Source organism: Pelophylax lessonae (assembly GCF_965119305.1).
Source record: "Pelophylax lessonae genome assembly, chromosome: 1".
Taxonomy (NCBI): Eukaryota; Metazoa; Chordata; class Amphibia; order Anura; family Ranidae; genus Pelophylax; species Pelophylax lessonae.
In genome coordinates, this window is record NC_138768.1 from 271,578,727 (window position 1) to 271,593,158 (window position 14,432).

Below are 14,432 nucleotides of genomic sequence, written 5' to 3' on the forward strand. Positions count from 1 at the left end.
GGTGAGGAGGCAATATGAATTGCACGTGGTCGCAGCACTACCCCATTAACTTGAATAGATTGCGTTCAGCAGGCAGTAGTGTCTGCTAAACGTGACAGGAGGTATAATTCCTGTCACAAAGCATCACCGCTGCTGTATACACTTTCGGGCCTCTGGCTGTGCGGCTTAAGGGGGACAGGCGGGTTGAGGGGGCTGTAAAATCACAGCTCAGCCACGCATTTTTACTGCTGCGAACCACAACTGTAAATGTGCCCTAACTGAATCTAGCACACGTGTTATTAAAGCTACTTGGTGGCAGGGATATTTTGAAATCTGGCACATGCCATTTTAAAGGCCCTACAGCTAGAAAAGTGTTTGTAAGTACTTTATTAAGTTCCTCTATTGTAGTTTTAGAACATTTGTTTCTGAAAACAAACTTTCAGTTCTGGTATTCGAGTAACGCTAAGTGCCATCCACATTTGCAGGGATTGAAGATAGATTCATAATGTAACTGGTGAACATGGCTGAAACTAGGAATAAAAAGCTCAGATTGTTTTCCTGTTCTTGTAATTTCTTCCTTCAGTCAGTGTGAAATCGAGCCTGGAAATAGGCTCAGGTATACTTTTTATGATGTTGGAGACAGGCCTTTATGCTTGAAAAGTGAAATTAGATCAAATATTTACGTTGTCTGATTGTGTTAGTTAACATTCCCTAGTCTTGACTTTTTTTTTTTTAACCTTCCCACAGACCCAATGAACGCCTTACAGACTCTGACAGGTGCAGCTCCTGTTGGTGCACAGGGAATACCCATGGGTGTCCGCCCTCCTGGGGCACAAATGGCAGCCATTGGTGGAATGGCACAAATGGCACAACAAATGAACCTTCCTGGTCAGCCACAACAAGGTGCATCGGGTATGCCACCACATGGAATAACAGGGGTATCGGCTGGAAACCAACCTAGTAAGTTACATTTTTCTTTTAGTTTTAGATAGAAGAGGAAAGGTTAGACCCTTTGTCAAATTTGTATTGTGTTCCCGCTGGGGAGATTTACCCACTCTTTGTTCTGGTAACCATTGTTACAGAGACAGAGCATGAAGGGAAATCCAAACTTTTAGTTCCTCAGTCTCCTCTCAGACAACCCTTGGAGATGCCTGTTCTGTGGCAACTTTCTAAGATGGGACTTCACTTCATAGAGAGTTCCTCTCATTTCTTCTTGTGTCTCCAGGACAGGAAGAGAATGGAAATCTTCCAAGTGGGACACTAGCAGCAAATAATAAATTGATAGAGATTTTAACTTCAACTTGAAGGGTTTTGCCTTTATACACACTTTTAAAATTTGATGTATTTCATTATTAATTTGGTTATTCTGTGTCAACGTTTTGAAACAATGTCATATGGACAGCCAGGCAGCCAGCATTTTAACCACTTGCCGTCTGCCTAACGACGATTCATGTCGGCAGTCAGCCCCTCACAGGCAAAGCGACGTAGGTCTACGTCGCTAGCCTGTGAGGGTTTAGGGAGCGAGCGCTCGGTCACAGACCCCCCCCCCCCCCCTTTCCGCGCGCGAGTGACTGGCGGACCTGATGTCCGCTGGTCACTCGCGATCGTCGATTACAGTGGGAGAAAGGCAGGCTGCTAATGTAAACAAAGCCGCCTGTCAGTCTCCACTGTGTAACAGCACAGATCATTCGGTCCTGCTATGTAGGACCGTTGATCTGTGCGGTTACACACACAGCCACATCCAATCACAGTAAGAATCATGCCCCTAGGGACACACTTAACCCCTCCCTCTCAAATTTAACCCCTTCACTGCCAGTGTCATTTTTACGGTAACAGTGCATATATATAGCACTGATTACTGTAGTAATGTCACTGGTAACCCCAAAAATGTCAGTCAAGGGTCCGATCTGTCCGCCGCAATGTCGCAGATCGCCGCCATTACTTGTTAAAAAAAAAAATGACAATCTTTCCCTTAGTTAGTAAACGCAATAACTTTTGCGCAAACCAAAATAGGCTTTTTGCTAAATTTTTTTTTTTTTTACCAAACAAATGTAGCATAAAACAAATTGGCCTAAAATGTTAAAAAATTTAGATTTTTACATTTTTTTTTTTTGGGGAATTTCATATAAAAAAAGTGAAAAATATTGTTACTTTTGCAAAATTCACGCTATTTTTTTGTTTATAGCGCATGATCAAAAAATCGCACAGGTGATCAAATACCACCAAAAGAAAGCTCTGTTTGTGGGGAAAAAAAGGACGTCAATTTCGTTTGTGTACAGCGTCGCACGATCGGGCAATTATCCGTTAAATTCACGCAGTGCCGAATTGCAAAATAGGCCCTGGTCAGGAAGGGGGTAAAATCTTCTGGGGCTTAAGTGGTTAAAAAGCAGGTTAGCAACTATTGCCACAGTTTATCTGAGATTCTGTGAGTGTAGCTTTGTGTGAGCAGAGAGCCAGTGACTGGCAGTCATCAGCTCTCTGCTCACAGAGCCCTGTGAACTGAACGATCAGCGGTGTTATCAGTCTTAGAGCCGACTGGGGACAGATACATCATCCAACTAGGGAAGTACGATTTAAAAAAACAACCCATACTTCTTTTATACAGTACAGGACACGACACAGGTGCTGTATTTGTAGACCATGGGTTATATGCAGGCCAGCTTTAGGTGATTGGACACTGGCAAAAACTTTTCTATGGCCGCCTCTAGGGGCATGCTCCTATAACACCACTTACTCAATTAAACTCCCAGTTTTTTTATTTTATTTGCTAGTATCTTTAGTTGATGGACATTTCCTTCTCTGGAAAAGTCCCCCCCCCCCCCCCCCCGACTGATTATTGCCCTGGGCTATCTAGCAGTTTTCTCAAGGTCTAACATGGGGACCATACCTGGACCCCATTGTGGGTGGGGTAAGCCAAGCCTGTAATGTTTACTTGGGCACTAGATCCTGTGATAGGTGCTCATCTTGGTGCTTTTGCAACAAGTAAAGTTAATCACTGACTGCTAACACAGTTCAGGGCTGTGATCCAGCTCTATGGTTTCCAGACCCTAAAGTCCCTTTCTGTGGTATGTCCATCATACTTGTCCAAACCTGGCCCCTTAATGTCTCCAGCAATGCTGATAAGGTAATACATGGTTTTCCTGTAATTTGGACCAGTTACAGGCTAGAGACGATCTGCAGTGCTTGGCACAAAAACCGCTTCATAGGTGTAGGAAAGGGGAGTTCTTCCCTTCCTTGTGTTAATCACTGTTGTAATCTTCTCTTATGCTTTTGGCAACATAAATAATTTTAATTGGGAGGTTCTTTCTTATCCTTGCGTAGCCTCAGGATAGCGACGCACTTCTACCTGCCATATGTGTTGAAAACGAGCACACCATGTTTACTGCACTTCCTGCCGCTCTCCGTTACAGAGACACAGATGAGGAACAAGCAAAACCTCATACCATCTGCATCCATTTTTGAGAGTGCTTCACAGGGAATCCCCTCCCTTCAGTAATGGTGAATCACAGGTGCAAGGGAGCTGGGACCAAAGAACCAACTAACACAACACAAGTTCTTCTAATAAACTACAGGGAACGCAGAACACCACTCAGGGTGATAGCTGTTCTCTTGTCCCATTGCAATGTCCTATTATGACGCTGTTCCCTACCTCTAAATTCATGCTCCCTCTCAGGTGTGCAATATGTGGCTTGCCTATCAAAAGAAGATTTCTCTGCCACTTTGTGTGATTTCTTTGGAAAAGATTGGGCCTTCCAAGAATCTTTGGTTTCCAGTAACCAAAAACGCTGCACTTCTCTCCCCCTTACTCTGCTACTGAATCAGATGTGGTACCTCAAATCCCCTGTGAGGATGAAATGGAGGAAATCGATGGATATACACATACTGTAGCAGAAGCTAAAAAGAACATTGCATTTTTGAGCCACAAGTAATGGCTTCTTGGTAACTGTTTTCCACTGTTGACACATGCATTGACGTGTTGCGGACTAATCTTTGCACAGTAGCACCTAATTCCCCACAGATAAAACAAGCCCCTATGGGCACTAACAGGCTAGTTAGGTGAAAAGAGGACATTTTCTATCCATGCACAAATTGTACATTATTTGATTGCCCAAACTCCTCTTAAAATTTTTACTCAAATGTATCCTATGGAGGAATTTAGGAAGAAATTGGCTGTTCTGGCAGTACACCCTGGCATTTCAGTCCTCAACACCTTATACCTTACAGTTGGGAATATTACCTCGTGTGAGGATTCTATGGATAGGCATTTTGAAGCCCTCTTAAAGGTCGCAATTGCAGGTCCAGCCCTGCAGCTGACAATATTGGTCTTTTGTTTATTTTCCAGGGTACTGCCAATTGGGCAAAACAAATGGATAGAGAGCATGAACCTGTGTTTGAGGACCTGGTTCTCTTTCACAGCTGATACATTGAGCATTGCTTTGTGAGGATGCTTTAGAGACTGTAATTTGGCAAATCTGTAGAATGTCTGTCTATTGTGGCTAAAAGCTTGGTCTGCTGGAAGTGCTTGTAAAAGAGGGTCTTTTACACTTTGTTTTTGATGGGGTGAAAACCTGTTTGGGGGATCCCTTGACAAAATCATCAAGGTTGTCACTAGGGGAAAGGTACCATTCCATAGGAAAAAGCCGCCATCTTCTAATCCTACAGCTTCTACCTCTAATCAGGGAAAGGAGTCCCTTTGCTCTATGCAGGCATCAACCTCAAAACCAAGGCCTAATACTTCCTTTAGTTGCAAGCCTTCAACCTCTTTGTCTGCCAAGCCTGCCCAGAACCATCCTCATGATGAAGGGCCACTCCCAGTCTTCAGAATGAGAGAACTTCTGTTGGCATTTGAGCAAGTCTGGATTTGAGATGTTCTGGACCTCCTGTCCAATCTGTCCTTTTCAAGGGGGTACAAAATACTTCCTACCCTCTAATCTGCCAGCATCAGACCTCCCTGCTGCGAAAGCTATTCTCACCCATGAAATTTCTACTTAGTCTGTTTTGAGGAAAGATGTCTGAGTCCCAGAGAATAATCTTTTGTTTGTATCCTGGTATTTCTTCAATCTGCTCTTGACCAATGTATGGTCTTGAGTACCTTTTTAACCACTTCTGTCCTTAGGATGTACCCGTACGTCCTTGGGTGGGAAGGGTAATATTTCGGTCCTCGCTACAGCTGCAACAATGACCGGATATTTTTTAGAGCCGGTTTTTCCCTTCAAAGTAAAATTAAACTTAGTGGCTATAGAACCACTGGATTTTTACAGGTGGAGGAATGAAAGAAAGCTAAGTCGGGGCTGAACACATCTGTTTGTAAATTAGTTTATTTGGGCCAGCTTGGCCCTAGCGAACTATTTAAAATCAAAGTAAACCTGAATTTAGGCCTTTACCAGTTCCATTTGGGAAATTTCTGCCATTCTGCTGCTATATGTAAAAATCAGCATTTTTGCTAGAAAACAACTTTAGAACCTTCCAAACATTATATATATATTTTTTTTAATCAGAGGCCCTAGAGAATAAAATGGTGAGTGTTGCAAATTTTTATGTCAGATGATATTTGTGCAGTGGTGTGCCGCAAATATTTTGGAAAAAATACAATTTTAATTTTAAAAACCCAAAATATTACTTATATGTTTGATAAAATGGAAAGCATGATGTTATGCCGAGCAAATATACCAAACACGCCACGCTTTAGAATTGCGTATGGAACTACAATACTTAAAAATCTCCATAGGCGATGCTTTAAAAGCCTTTACAAGTTACCAGTTTAGAGTTACACAGGAGGTCTGACTCTAGAATTATTGCTCTTGCTCAGACATTCACGGCAATACCTTACGTGTGGTGCAATCGGCATTTACATATGCGTGTGGGATTGAGGTGTTCATGAGCACAGGGGAGACGGAGCCTCTTAAAAATAAATAAATAAATGAAAAAAAAAATGTTTTTGTGCAAGCTAGGCCCAACAAATGGCACAGGCTTAAATTTAAAAACATCTTGGGAAGGGTCCCAAAGGTACTTCAGGCAATCCTCTTAGTTTGACTTAATTGAAAAATGTGTTTTTATTGGGGTCCTCAAAAAAAATATCAAAAACAGATTGCTAAATTATACATTTAAAAGAACCAGAGGCCAGACTCAGATGTTTAGGGCAGACAATTATGGCGACTTAGTGTTACTAAACCCAGGACCCTGCATTCACTATATCTATTCCCCAGTAGTACTCAAAACATGCAAATGCAATAGTTTTAGTAAATATAAACTGCTAAATACCTTTTCTCATCAGCAATTAGAGCAGTCTTGTGACTTTTATCAGTGTCTGGTTAAAGCTTGTAGGAGGAGATTTCCTTCTACTCTTGACTATCCTTTGAGGCTGCAGGACCCCTGACCCTCTGTCTGGACAGTGCTAATTTGCCCTGCTTTGATCACATGCACTCTCCCAAGAAAAAAATATTTTCTAATACACACCAATCTGAGCATGTGCAGCTTGTCCTCAAGCCTCTTGTTCTATCAGGAGATGGTTTGGGGACAATGGAAGTAGGGGAGCAACACAGAAGACAGGATCAAACAGCCATTTTACACAATGCAGAGGATTAACCCCTTAGGTTCCACAGTGAATATAACAAGCATGCTTTACTGCATATACAGACTGATTTTACTGTTGTGGATTTAGTAACACTTTAATCTAGTTCCTCAAGCATCGAGGTTCCCTTCTAGAGCCATTGAGCTCATTGTGTTAGGAAACAAGGATTGTTCCTTATTAGTGTAGCAGGTTTTCCAGGCCTGTGACCTGATGTGGGTCTGCCATCGGTACCGGTTACCCATCCAGCCCTTGTGAGCTGCGGCCCTGGGTGTGAGCACTGAGACATTGACAACTCCGGCATCTTTGTTTTGTGGTTTTATTGTATTTAAGGGGATGGGAGAAGGGAAGGAGTGGGATACTCCTTTAGGCTCAACTAGATACAATTGTGGGACTTTTCCGGCATAAATGCCTATTAGCGATGTCTTAACGCCAGCCGGCGCTAGCCAACGCTTCCTGACACTTGAACACTGTGTAATTACTGAAACTGTACTGGATCCTCGACTTTAGTCCAGAAGATCCAGGACTGTAGAACTGCTTGATTTGTAACACTGCAATAGCTCAGAGTCACTGAATGGCTCCCTCCAGCACTGCCCTGGCTGAGCAACTCCCTGTACTGATGCAACTCTCAACTGGCACACTTCACACTGTGCACTATCACTTCAGGGCCCAAACCACAGACGCCCCCTTTACACTTTAAGCTCTTCAGGGTCCACTGACTACGTACTCCCCTCTGTCACTTCAGGGTCCTCAACCTAGGCACCCCCTTTACCACTAGCTGGCACTGGATCCCAGAACCTTCTCCAGAGTGGTCTCTAACACTTCAGGCAGACCCCCGGGGCAATCCTCAGTACTCACGACCTGTTTAGGCTTTCCTGGGACTGAACCCCTCTTGCTCTCCGCTGGTTCTCGGCACACCGGATCCTACTCGGCTCACTCAGCACTCTCTGGATTCTCAGGCGACACACCGAGACATCCGCTTCCTCAGACAGGAGGAGAGACAGCCGTTCTCTCCCTCCTGGGACTCTGCTCCCGCCAAAGACATTGTGTCATGTGCCACCCCCAAACTTATACCGACTCCCAGAATCCTTTGCAGCACAATCTGCCTTCTGGGGTAGTTACAAGCCTGGATGTGTCCCCTGATTGTGTTTCCTCCACCGCCCTATGAGAAGCCTCTCTCAGGAGCCAGTGGGGAAACTCCCCCCTTCAGCAGGCACAATTGCAAACCGTGACACCCTGACAAATAAATCACAGCCCTGCTGTTAGGTAGACAAGGCCCAATATACCTTTACCTAGCACCTACCTGTAGGGTGCTACATTAGCAAAGCAAACCTCCACAGAGAAACATAGCTTTAAGGCCCCTTTCACGCTCGTGTGACCTGAAAGTCGCGTAACTTTGCCTCAACTTTGACGTGACCTGAAGCAATGCTTGTGTAATCTTGAGGTTTATGGACCTCAAGTTGCATCAAAGTAGTGCATGGAGTACAACCGGTCATGTGACTTTGCGGTCCCAATTCGCAGGACAAGTCGCAAAAGTGTGAAACGGACCTATTTCTGCCAACCGCTGCAAATATTTACAAAGTAGCCACTGTAATGCTTAAATAAACATGTCAATCAAAGTGGATATATTCAGGCCGTTATGTAGCGATATATATGTAAAAAGGCCAGTCTTAATTAGGGTCACAGTGGAATGCAGATATCGATGTGTAGCTAAAAAGCTTGTTCCCTATGTGTGGTGATCAATTTATAGTGAAACTGGTTCGCTTGTTTGTTAATGCTGACTCCCTTGTGATCCTCCAAGCAGGGTTTTTCTTAGTTGATCTCCCAACGTTGGTGACCTTTTATGTCGGTTCTCAAAGCGCTGGAGGGTAAATGGATTTCTCTATCGTTCATTGACAGACGCAGTCTTCTGATCTTCATATCAGTAGGGCTATGCTGCCGCCTACAGGAATAGGGCACTAGGCAGAAAAAAGTTCTATGGGCAGTCCCAGGGGTTTCTCTCTCTCTTCTCTTCTCTCTCTCCTCTCCGCTGGATACTGCTACCATATTGGGCTGACTGGTTTCCACAGTGGTCCTGCAGGGTATATTTTGGCTAAAATGCTGGTCTGCGGATCAGACTTCAAAGAAGGACTTGACTGATCTAGCTTTTCAAGGAGATCGCCTGTTTGGGGCTGCCCTGGATGACATTATCAAAGGTCTCACAGGGGGTAAGAGTACCTCTTTCCCACAGGCTAACAAGGGTAAGGACCCTCGTCACAAATGGGGTCCCTCCTTTTAGGCACACAAGAAGTTTTTTCGTCCCTCAGGGTCAGTCGATAAGGCAAAGCCCTTCAAGACTCCCTCGTGTTGTTCCAAGCGACGCTGGTCTGGCAAACAAAAATCTACTTTCTCCAGACCTGAGGAAAAGGCCACTTCGGCCTGAAGGTGCGCCCTCACCCGTATCTGGGGTGGGGGGATGTCTTTGCCATTTCCCGAACCTGTGGCTATTCTGGATACAAGGCAAATGGATTCAAGAGGTCATACGGTCCGGTTACAAGATCGAATTTCGATTCGTCCCGCCGGTAAGGTTTTTCACTTCCAATGTGCGACTGTCCCTCGCTTACAGGTTCTCTTTGGGGCAGTACAGGACCTGGTACAACAGGGAGTGATAGTTCTGGTTCTGTGCGGAACGTTTTCAGGGCTTTTATTCAAACCAGTTTACGGTCCCCAGGAAGGAAGGCAAGGTGCGTCCAATCCTGGACCTAAAGGAACGAAATTGCTTTGTGCGAGTTCAAAACTTCAAAATGGAATCAGTTCGCACGGTGGCGGCTTCCCTACAGCAAGAGGATTTCCTGGCCTTCATAGACATCAAAGATGCCTACCTTCACATCCCGATATGTACACTAACCATTTCTCTGTTTTGCCCTGCGAGAGGATCACTATCAGTTTGTGCCTTTACCCTTTTGGTCTCTCCTCTGCTCCTCGGGTCTTTACAAAGGTGTTTGCTCCGGTCCTGTGGCTGTTATGACAGCGGGAGATGTCGGTCCTGGGATACCTGGACGATCCGCTTCTACGTGTGGAGTCTCCCACGGTGCTGGAAATACATTTGGAAATCACCATGAGAACTCTGGAGGAGTTTGGGTGGATTCTGAACCTTCAGAAGTCGTCCTTGGTCCCTTCCATGAGACTGGACTATCTGGACCTGACTTTGGACTCGCCCTCAGCCAGGCTGTTCCTTCCCCTGGAAAAACTCCAGACTGCGATTAAGCTGTTGCTGTCCAGCTAGTGGTAGTCCCTTCGGACCTGTATGAAAGTTTTGAGACTGATGATGTCCTCCTTCGAGGTGGTCCTCTTTGCTCCATTTCACATGAGGATCCTCCAGAAGGAAATCCTTCTCAAATGGAACAAAAATCCAAATTCCCTGGACAATTAGATCCAGGTGACCAGGAAGTCCCTGATATGGTGGCTTCAGTCCCTGATGCTCAAGCACAGGAAATCCTTCCTCCCTATATATTGGATAATTGTCACCACGGATGCCAGCCTGTCCGGATGGGGAGGGGTTGTCTGCTCAAGGAGTCTGGTCCCTGAAAGAATCCAGGTTACCGATCAATGTTCTGGAGCTGAGAAAGATCAGACTTTGCCTAGTCCATTGGACCGAGGCCCTGCAGGGTTGTCCAGTGCGCATTCAATTGGGTGATGCCACGACCGTGGCTTATGTCAATCACCAAGGGGGCACCAAAAGTGTCCTTGCAGCCTTGGAAGTGGCAGGCATCCTTCGATGGGTGTAATGCTTTGTTCCAGCTCTCTCCGCTGTTCACATTCCAGGAGTGGAAAATTGGCAGGCGGATTACCACAGTCGACAGGCCTTGGATGCAGGGGAATGGTCTCCATCCAGAGGTATTCCAGCAGTTGTGCCTTCATTGGGGCACTCCAGATGTAGATCTGTTGGCGTCTCAGATCAACAGGAAAGTGCAGAGATTTGTGGCCCACTCCCGGGACCCTCTGGCAGACTCGCTGGTGGTGCCGGGGGGTCAGTATCGGCTGATGTTTGCCTTTCCTCCTCTCAAGTTGCTGCCAAGACTACTTTGCAAGATCGAGGCGGAAGGGATTCTAATTATTCTTGTGGCTCCGGACTGGCCTCGCCAAGCTTGGTACGCCAACCTGGTCTGGCTAGTCAGACGCTCCTTGGAGATTTCCTCTCAAGGAGGATTTACTGTCTCAAGGGCCAATCTTCCATCCTGCTTTACGGTCGCTTTCTTTTGACGGCTTGGCGGTTGAAAGCCAGGTGCTGAAGGACAGGGGTTTGCTTCAGTAATTCCTACTCTGCTTAAAGTGAGGAAAGTGACTTCTAGGAAGATCTATCGTCGTACGTTGAAGTCGTATATCGCGTGGTGTGAGTCTCTTGGGGCTCCCCCTCGCTGTTACTCGGTGGCTCAGGTCTTGGCTTTCCTTCAACGGGGAGTTGATCAAAAGTTGTCCTCGAGTACTAGCAAGGGTCAGGTCTCGGCAGTTTTCTTCCAAAGGCCACTAGCCACCCATTCCCTGGTGGGTAACTTCTTCCAGGGGGTGCGACACTTGGCACCTCTAGTGTGACCTCCTTTGCCACCTTGGGACCCTAATTTGGTGCGGTCGGTTCTCCAGAAACTTCCTTTTGAAAGTATTCGGGAGATTCTCCTGCTTACCTTATCACAGAAGTTGGCCTCCTTGGTGGCTATTACTTCTGCGTGCAAGTTGTTGGAACTGGCAGCGTTGTCCTGTTGTTCTCCCTATATGGTGGTTCACAGGGATAAAGTGGTACTTCGTCCGGATCTGTCCTTCCTTCCGAAGGTGGTTCCCGGTTTTCACTTAAATGAGGATATCGTGTTACCCTTTTTGTGTCCTAAGCCAAAACTTCCTAAGGAATTTGCACTGTATACTTTGGATGTGGTTCAGGCAATTTGGGGTGTACTTGGCGACTACTGAGTCTTTTCGGAAGTCAGATTCGCTCTTTACTCACGGATGGCCCAAAGAAAGGGCTGCCTGCATCTGCTGCGACTATTTCCAGATGGATCAGACAGACAGCGGTGCAGGCTTATTCAATTAAGGGTCAGGTTCCTCCTTTCCCTGTTAAGGCGCATTCTGCTCAGGCGCTTAGTGCTTCCTGGGCTTTTCACCATCGGGCATCTGTGCTTCAGGTTTGCAAGGCAATACCTGGTCGTCTGTTCATACCTTCACAAAATTTTATAAGGTGGATGTGCTGGCATCTGCAGATGCCTCTTTTGGCCGCAAAGTTTTGCAGGCTTCTGTTTAAGGGGGTTTCTTAGTCTCCCTTGAGGGTGTTTTACGTTTTTTTCAGGTGGGTCTAATCTTGTTATTCTGATGAGTCCTATGTTGGCTATGGTTTAGTCTTGGGGACTTATTTTTCTGCTGTTCCCACCACTCATTTTATGGCACTGCTTTGGGACGTCTCTACTGATATGAAGATCAGAATTTTTTTTTGTTTTCATTTAAGATATATATCTATGGCTCCAATAAAAAAGCGGTCCCCAACAACAATGAAGTAGAAAAAGAATGTAGACATTTAAAAGGACAAGTTCACCTTTTGGAGCATGTTACATCCATATTGAGTGTGCAACATGCTCCAGTACTTGTCCTTCTCACCTTCCCAATCCCCTCCGTGAAAGCGGGCAGGGGATCCTCTAAAATGTGAAAGTGGGTACAGGTAAACAGCATGGCTATGCAGGGCTCCACCCGCACAGCTGCATTAGTCATTCACAGGAATCTGTAAATGAGAGAACTACAAATCCCGTCTTCCAGTGCAGCAGGTAGCTTGCAGTTCTCGAACTGAGGGTGCACTGATTAACACACTAGCAGTTCACACTCATCCATCAATGGAGAAAATTGGATTTTTGTCTTACCATAAAATCCTTTTCTCTGAAGTTCATTGATGGACGCAGTACCCGCCCCTCTATTTTGAGTTGGGTTGGTATTATTTTCTCTGACACTGCTTTGATACAAAACTGACATCCTATAGCAGGGAGAGAGAGGGTATATCCCCTGGGACTGCCCACAGACGTAGCCAGAACTTTTTTCTGCCTAGTGTCCTACTCCTGTAGGGAGCAGCATAACCCTACTGATATGAAGATCAGAATACTGTGTCCATCAATGAACTTCAGAGAAAGGGATTTTACGGTAAGACAAAAATCAATTATTCCCCACCTAAAGGAAATAAGGCACACTAGCAGATGTACTCAACTAGTTTGTTCAAAAGTTTGTCATATCACTAGGTGTCACCTAGCAATATGACAAACTTCTGAACAACCTAGTATTTGATCAACTAATGAAAACCCTGCTTTGAGGATCACAAGTGAGTCCGCATTAACAAACAGGCGATCCATTGGAAAGACCCCCTCCCCCCAAAGATATCAGAACTAAAGCAACTTCTTAACACCCATGCTTTCTATGAAATTGCGTTTGCCTCATCCATGGGCAAATATGAAATGGTTAAGGAGATGTGGTCCTCATGGTTTATACACCAAGGCTTTTATCACGATTGACTGATTGACTGACTTTTCCATTGTAATTGTATACTCACGGCTTTCTTCCTCTTCTTGTTTTTATTGTTCTCCTAACTTAACTTTGACTTATTACTTTTTCATGCTGCTCATGTCAACCCACTACTTTCTTGTTATCATTGCATTGCTATTGATATGTAGAATACCTTTTACATTTTGATATACTGTCAGAGCTCCTGCGTGAGCAACCTCTTTTGTTGTCTTTTGAAAACTTCAATTAAAAATTTTAATGAGAAAAAAAAAGCAAACAGGCGACCCAGTTTTACTTTAATCTGATCGTTACACATATGGACCAAGCTTTTTAGCTACACCTTGATGTCTGCATTCCTGCTGTGGCCCCAATTAAGACTGTTCTTTTTACATGTATATCACTTAAGCTACGTTCAAATGTGGGCGCAGCGGATCACGGGCAGAATCACAGCGATTCTGCCCACGATCTGGAAATCATTGCAAATCGCGGGACGCCTGTGCGATGCCCGTGATTTGCAATGGCACCCCATACGCTATGCGATGTTGCCGCGATTTCCGCCTACCGAATCGTGGGATGCATGACGCACAAAAGAAGCTCTTGTACCTTTTTTGGGCGGCATGCATCGCGTGATGTTACCGCGATTCGGCAGACAGAAATGGCAGCAACATCGCACAGCGTTTGGGGTGCCATTGCAAATCATGGGCATCGCACAGGCGTCCCGTGATTTGCAATAATTTCCGTATCGTGGGCAGAATCGTGGTAATTCTTCCCTGATCCGCTGTGCCCACATGTGAACGTAGCCTAAGTAATTCTGAATATATCCACTTTGACATGTTTGTTTAGGCATTCAAATGGCTAGTTTGTAAATATTTGTAGCAGTTGGCAGATTAAATACGGTTTCTCTGGATAGGTAAAAGTCATAAAAGTGGGTTTGCAACCACTTTCAGCCCCGGTTCACACTACTGCGTGTGCGGGGTTCGCATGTCATGTCGGAGCGCACTGCTCCGACATGACATGCGATCAGCTGTGCGGTGCGAGTATAGCCATACAGTTTGTATGGCTAAATTCGCATCGCACCCGCAGCAAACACGCACAGGAGGCATTTTTGCTGCCGCATCAGGATCGGATCGCACAGCGGTTCACACTTGTGCGATCCGATCCTGTGCGAACTACACGATCGCACTGCGATATGCGATCAAACTGGGGGTGTCGTTAAGATTACATTGACACCCCCAGCGGATCGCATATGGCAGTGTGAACTGCCGGGGGTGCGTGTGCGATGCGGGAACAGGCTGCGAATTCGCAGCCTTCCCGCATCGCATCAGTGTGAACCGAGCCTAAGTCTCTATAATTGTTTGCCCTAAACATCTGAGTCTGGGCT

The 14,432-nt window shown here is 45.5% G+C and overlaps 1 protein-coding gene across 4 annotated transcripts in view; it reads left to right on the top strand.

Moving 5' to 3' along the window:
- Positions 1-14,432, top strand: part of MED15 (mediator complex subunit 15) — a 147,143-nt gene that overhangs the window by 22,272 nt on the left and 110,439 nt on the right. For all 4 annotated transcript variants that reach the window (XM_082243759.1, XM_082243762.1, XM_082243761.1 and 1 more), the window contains exon 5: positions 727-939. In XM_082243759.1, the coding sequence (XP_082099885.1) occupies positions 727-939 (213 nt within the window). The remainder of the gene's footprint in view (positions 1-726; positions 940-14,432) is intronic.